Here is a 6,702-nt window from a genome sequence, read left to right on the forward strand (position 1 = left end):
TTTATTGAACAGGATGGAATAATTTCATATTTAAAGAACTTGCAGAAGTTTGAATTCTGAATATTACCAGACTTTTCCTTTGAAGAAGTAGTTTTTATTTTATTCATTTTTTTTTTTGTGCGTGTCTGATTATAGGTGGCCAGCAATGGGAATCCACGGTGACAAGAGCCAGCAGGAGAGGGACTGGGTCCTTAATGGTATGACGCTCCCAAGTCACTGAAAAACAAACTGGGACCAGAAGGTTCTGTCTGATAATTGATTCTGTTTTTTTTTCTTTTGTTCAGAGTTCAGATTCGGCAAAGCTCCGATTCTTATCGCTACAGACGTGGCCTCCCGTGGGTTAGGTCAGTATGCCTTTCAGTTGCACCACTTACCAGTGTTTCCTTATTTTAAAGAAAGTTTTTTGCTTTCTTTAACTTCTCTATGCATTTTCTGAGTTTTTCCTCACCTTAAGGTGGAGTCTTTGTGGCAGGCGCTAGGCATGACAGTCCCAGGCCTCGAGAGGGAGAAGGAGGACATATTGGAATTGCTCAACTGGCTTGCCACCCAGTGGGCCTAGAGAGGTGAAAGCTCTTGTGTGCCAGTGATCTTCAAAAAGGCTGCGTGGCTAAGCCTTTGTCTCTGATATGATGTTGAAATACTCGCACATCTGTTCTCTGTCCATGGATTTCACCCAACAAGTACCCATCCAGCTGGTTCCAACTCAAACATCCGAAAAAAAAAACCCACATTTTTTTGACGCTGTGACATTGGCCTTGCATGTTTTGTGAGAGGTTGCAGTTACGCAAGTCACTTGTTTGAGATTTGGAACATAACGTTAACGCTTTTAGCCGCTCGGTTCACGTAGAAATGGGTGTCAGCTCGTCGAAATTCGACGGCTGGTTTGTTTTCTCGCGCTGGAGTCCGTTAAAATGGAGAGAGCAGTTTGAAAACTTTTTTTTCTGTCTCTTAAAATTGAGACCTGGCACATGTGTTCAGGGGCTAGTGGGGAACATCTTAAGAAAGGAGAATGAGAAAGCTGAAACCAAAGTTCCTCCCTCGCCTGTGTTTTATAGTCATGTCGAGACCTGCCAACGAGAGACATTTTCTCAAGTGAACACTGGCTTCTTGGAAGATCTTGCCTTGATGAACCTGATAAAGGGGGAGGCGGGGCATAACTGTATGCCTTGCATCGGAGTCCCACAAGGTTCAATGCTGGGACTCTTTTTGGTTGCGGTTTGAATTGGTACACGGTCTAGTTTGTCTTGGCAAGACGTGCAGTGCGGCCTTAATATCAAGGTTGTTATGAGAATGTACTGGGAAAACATTGAACCTGAAAAAAAATGTACCACTCAATGGTCCTATATTGGCACATGAGGAGGTCCCAGTGCATATGGTTGGCCTAACTGCGTAGAAGCTCCTGGATGTCACTTGATAATATGTGGGGGATTTGGCTGCATTGGGAAAGGACTAGTGAATGCATACTCCTTTAATGGTAAGACCTGAATCTCATCTCCCTTTGTAGTAAAGGGAGAATGTCCTTGAATCTCTTGATCAGGGTAAGCAATGGGAGTGTGCATCGTTTCTCTCTTCCCACAGTAGTATTCCCATGGATTAGATGTGTACACACTCCTTTTATTTTTTAACACCGCTGTCTTTCCTTCCACAGCCAAAAATAACCGCTTTTCTCCCCTCCAGCATTTTTCACAGCTGCTAACTTTCCCCTTTTGATCTGGCTGTTGTGGTGTGCAAAATCCGGTGGCCTCCTTTGTATTGTTTTGCCACACTGCAACACTTTCACAGATGTGGAGGATGTGAAATTTGTCATCAATTATGACTACCCTAACTCCTCCGAGGACTATATCCACCGCATTGGCCGCACGGCCCGCAGTCAAAAAACGGGCACCGCCTACACCTTCTTCACCCCCAACAACATGAAACAGGCCAGTGACCTGATCTCTGTGCTGCGCGAGGCCAACCAGGCCATCAATCCCAAGCTGATCCAGATGGCAGAAGACAGAGGAGGTAAAGTAGAGATTATTCATTTATTAAAAAAGGTCATTTAAACGTTCAAAATGTGGCACCAAGAAGTTAGAATTACTCGATGTGTATTTTCCACTGATAATTCAGACATTCGTGGTTTGATTGTGGCTTGCAGTTAATAAAAACTTTAAAAGTAGTTTTATTTTAGGTTTTACAGAAATGTATAACTTTAGAAAGCTAAAAAGTAAGGCTAAGGTCAGGTTTTATCAGAACTTCTGGTTCTATTCTTAATAATTAAACCTTTTAAACAAAATTTACAGTAGTAGCCTTTCAAAGTTTCACCACTTTCCTTGATGGGCGCTTGGCTGGTCCCCTACAATTCCTTTTTAAACATAATTTTTGTACTAAAATCTTTGTCATATGTGGACATTAACATCTAAGGAGAAGCGCCATCTCCTGGTCAGACCCTGTAATTCAGTGAAAAGGTGGAGTCGGGGTAAAAAAAATATGCAAGACGAGGTTGCTGCAGTGGATGGAAGTTTGAGGGGATTTTGCTGGGAGTTTCAGGGAAGTGGGCTGCCATTCGGCTGCCGTTTGACTGGGAAGGGCCATTTTAAATGGCTGCTGCTGTATTACTGTGACTGCATCAGAAATCTCGCAATAAAAGTGACAAAATTACTTTTTCTCCATCTTTGGTATCTGCCCCACAATAATGATTATACTATTGAAGAATAATCACCTTTAAAGTGGGCTTTTCCAAAACAGTTAAAAAAGTATTGTTTATAATACTAAACATCTTGTAGTAACAAAATGTAATCCTGTTTATTCCCCAAAGAAAAAGAATAAAGGAAATGACGATTCATCCAGTTCTTATTCGATGTTTATTCTAATCTATTGCTTAGATCAAAATTCTCTGACTAGAAACTTCTCACAATAAAGATAAACAATACAGTAAATGCTCACCCTCAACAAGAGTAACCAGTAGTGATAATTGTGAAACATTAAAAAGAGTGTTGTTTTTTTTTTTCTCCCTCAACATATTTTCTTTCCATTATTATAAATACAATATAGTGTGAGACGTTTCTTTAGCAATCATCTTTTTAAAGCTTATGCTCCTTGTGAAGATTTTTATTTTAGAAGGTAGTTTTGGTATAACTTCTCAGAAGTGAAATGTTTTTTTGTTTTTTTTTTAGCTGTGAGCCACAATCTACATCTGTTCCTAAAAAGTTAAATACCAATCCACTGGACTTTGTTTCCAAGTTTGAAGACGTTTCTCTTCCATCCAGGAAGCTTTTTCAGTTCAAAATGTCAGAAAAAGCGTTGAGTTCCAGGTTTTATCCAGCAGCCCAACAAAGCCTGGTTTTTGTTTAGAAAACATGCAAATAGAAACAGATGAACATAGATGGCTTCCTTCACTCCACTCTCAAACCACTTATTTTTAAGAAAAAAGAAAACGGGTGGTTTGAGAGGGGCGTGTAGGAAGCAAAATGTCTGTGAAACAAAGTCCAGTGGATTATTTAACTTTTTTTGGAATGACTGAGAATCTTCACCAACATCTACATCTGTTCTTTAATCAGTATCAAAATCCTTGAGAGTTAATGTTTGAATTTTAGTTTTCCCTCACATTGCTATATATTCATTGTTGTTCCCTTTCTTTTCTTCTCCTCTGCAGGTCGTGGAAGGGGGGGAAGAGGTGGTTACAGGGATGATCGTCGCGATAGGTATTCAGGGGGCGGCAGAAGTAATTTTGGCGGTGGCGGCTACAGGGACAACGATAGAGGGTTCGGCAACGGGCCCAAAACTGCCTTCGGGGGGAGCAAAGCCCAAAATAGCGGGAATTACGGAGGCGGCAATAGCAATCCCGGTGGTAACTATGGCAACAATTACAACAACACTAACGGACAGGGTAATTTCAGCGCTCCACCAAACCAAGGTGGCTTTGGCAACCAGAACTTCCAAGGCCCGCCTCAGTTTGGCGGCATGCAAAGGCCCGCTCAGAACGGCGTGAACCACGCGCCTTTCCCCTTCAACTCTCAGCCTCCACCACAGAACCAACAGGCCCCGCCCCCACCGCCCATGGTGCCCTACCCCATGCCGCCACCATTCCCTCAGTAAATATTGTATATAAACACATTTGAAAAGCAGTCTTACCGTACGAATCTTGTTATTCTTTGTTTAATGTTGTTTTGCTTACAGCATGGTTGGAATTATTCAGTAAACCCAGAAGAGTAAATGGGATCATAGCCTCCCGTCGTGTAAACAAGTTTGCTGCACTTTTTCCTGGACTGTATTTTTTTCATTTTTTTTTCTTTTGTTACATTCCTCGGTAATTTATTTTTACTAGGTAATCCTGTGTTCACTTTCAGTTTAAAGTGATGTAATGGAAGTTGTATCAAAGGGTGCCGGTGGCCCCGTTTTAAATAAAGAGGAGAAAATAAAAAGTGGTGGTTTAAGTGTGATGTGTGTAAATATGCCCCTTTTTTTTTTTTTTTTTTTTTTTTCCCTCAAAACCTTCAGACTCGTGATAAAGTTCAAAGTGATTTTTTTGTTTTTAGAACAGCATATATCAATAAACCTGATTCTTAAGATTAAACCAAACGAATGCATTTTAATTGTCAGTGTGATTTATTCGTCCCAAAGATTTGACTGAAAATAGGCTAAAAGTTTCTGAATGGATCTGAATTTCTGAGTGAGGGATTTGCACAAACACCTAATCATATGAAATACAAGTCAATAATATTACAATCTCATACATGTCACAACCACTTAAAAGACCATTAGAAATTCATATATATGTATATGATAAAAAAAAAAAAGTTTGAAAAAGAGTTTTGGAAGAGGGTTAGACAAACATAAGGACAAAAGCATTTATAGATGCAACAATTTGCCATTCACTACGATTTGACAGCAAAGTCCTGACAATAACAAAATTAAAAGAAATTTACATAAAATTAATTTAAAAAAATAACTTAAAATTCTAAATGATATACAATATGAATATAAATTATTTGTAAAACAATCTTTAACAACAGTTTGTTTATCATTTATTTATATATCCATTATTTAATTGCAAAACGTTTAACTTTGCATATATCTCATCCAGTTTGACTTCAGTTTAAATAGTTTTCAATCTGATTGAAATCTGTAATGTTAATATTTGTTTTGATCTTTCAAGGGGTTGTGACATGTAAGACATTATTGTAATGTTATCTCTGATCTGAGCTGCCTCCAATTCATTGTGACAGCAGCTGTCTGAACTGTGGTCTGATCCAAGATGGCCGACCTCTAGTTACATCCATAGATATGGTTACATCGGCCTCGCTGCCGACAGCGTCCAATGTGGCGTCTATGGCAAGCCAAGAAGGTCACTTTTCGCTTTGAATTATCGCGTTAAGATTGAAATTAACCCGCAAAAAACGCGCGTTCTCCCGAGATTTCGCCGCTTTTTACGCCGTCTTTTACCAACAACTATGACATTGCACGTTGCCTGGTAACCAGAGTCAGTCTCTTCGTAACCCGGATGTTATCGGTTAACTTCCGGATCTGGGAATCACGCTGCGTGTTTCTTCATAGAAACTTTTTCCCAGCCGTAGTTTTTGTAAACTAGAAATGTTTTTCAGATGATTTTGCAGCATATTTATCGGAACTGGAAAACGGCGGACATTTTTGCCGTAAATGCAGCGGGATTAGCCACTTAGCTTAGCTTCTTGCAAGTTGTTTTTTATAGCATCTCATTCGCACATGTAAACACATCGCTGTAATCTTATGTGGCCCAAAAGGTTCGGATAGATGACGTAATCCCTGATTTAACTTGATGTTTGGACCTGAAGTTGAACATGTGGATCCAGAGCATCAGACGCTGCATCCGGTCACATTCATGTTCGGGAGGCACCAGAGGAGTCTGCAGCCCAGCGGCTGATGGGTCGGACCGGCTCCGTGTCCTGCTGCAGCTCTGCGCGGACAGATTCTACATCTCTCCCGGGGAAAGCAACGCGGAGCTTTTCCGGAGAGGCTGGAGCTGCAGCTACGGTCCGCTGGGCGTGGAGCTGCGGGGGAACCTGCTGCGGCAGTGGTGGCACTCAGTGACCGGGTCTAAGGAGCGGGTGTTCGGATTGAGCACACCGAGCGGCAGCGCGGAGCAAAGAGCGGCTGGAGCCCGGCTGGTTGAAGCCGAACACGTCCAGCAGCTACTGGATCGGTCCGATTTAAACAGAGATCAGCTGATCCAGGAGCTGAGGGGGCTGCTGCTGAGCTCTCCATCTGTGAGGAGAAGTTTACTTCAAGGTAGAAACGGTGCCTCCGCCCTTCTGATCAGTTTCCACTCATTATAATTATCCAGGGGCGGATCTAGGATTCTAGGAGATCAGGGGGCTTAGCCCTGAGGGTGCAAGATTAAAGCGTAGAAGGCTCTGACTGGGAACGATTTTCAGCCCTGGCATTTTTCCATCTACATCAGCCCAACCTGGCAACAATGCAATGAATAGAATTCAACTTTACTGTCATTCCACTGACATGGAATGACAGTGCTCTGTCACAAGTACAGAGCAATGAAATTAATTCTCTGCATTTACCCCTCCCCATGGGGAGCAGTGTGGGGTTAAAGGAATAGTACACCCAAAGTGTCCTGAGTGGGTAGCATCCAGAATTTACTCGAAACGAAGTCATTTAGAATGTTTTTAGAGCATAAACAGTAGTGTATAGGATTTCCTGAAAGCGCGCACATGCGTGTTCACGACGCTA

At 41.7% G+C, this 6,702-nt stretch overlaps 2 protein-coding genes across 2 annotated transcripts in view; both read left to right on the top strand.

The window, feature by feature from the left end:
- Positions 1-4,421, top strand: part of LOC107100576 (probable ATP-dependent RNA helicase DDX5) — an 11,070-nt gene extending 6,649 nt beyond the window's left edge. Inside the window, exons 8-11 of the mRNA XM_015399116.1 lie at positions 105-197; positions 285-344; positions 1,783-2,004; positions 3,635-4,421. Of these exons, the coding sequence (XP_015254602.1) occupies positions 105-197; positions 285-344; positions 1,783-2,004; positions 3,635-4,077 (818 nt within the window). The 3' untranslated portion in view covers positions 4,078-4,421. The remainder of the gene's footprint in view (positions 1-104; positions 198-284; positions 345-1,782; positions 2,005-3,634) is intronic.
- Positions 4,422-5,613: 1,192 nt separating this feature from the next.
- The window catches only part of polg2 (polymerase (DNA directed), gamma 2, accessory subunit), a 10,983-nt gene continuing 9,894 nt past the window's right edge, over positions 5,614-6,702 (top strand). The window contains exon 1 of the mRNA XM_015399117.1: positions 5,614-6,246. Within this exon, the coding sequence (XP_015254603.1) occupies positions 5,799-6,246 (448 nt within the window). The 5' untranslated portion in view covers positions 5,614-5,798. The remainder of the gene's footprint in view (positions 6,247-6,702) is intronic.

The sequence above is a fragment of the Cyprinodon variegatus genome, unplaced genomic scaffold (genome assembly GCF_000732505.1).
Source record: "Cyprinodon variegatus isolate N-32 unplaced genomic scaffold, C_variegatus-1.0 Scaffold989, whole genome shotgun sequence".
In the NCBI taxonomy this organism is placed as follows: domain Eukaryota; kingdom Metazoa; phylum Chordata; class Actinopteri; order Cyprinodontiformes; family Cyprinodontidae; genus Cyprinodon; species Cyprinodon variegatus.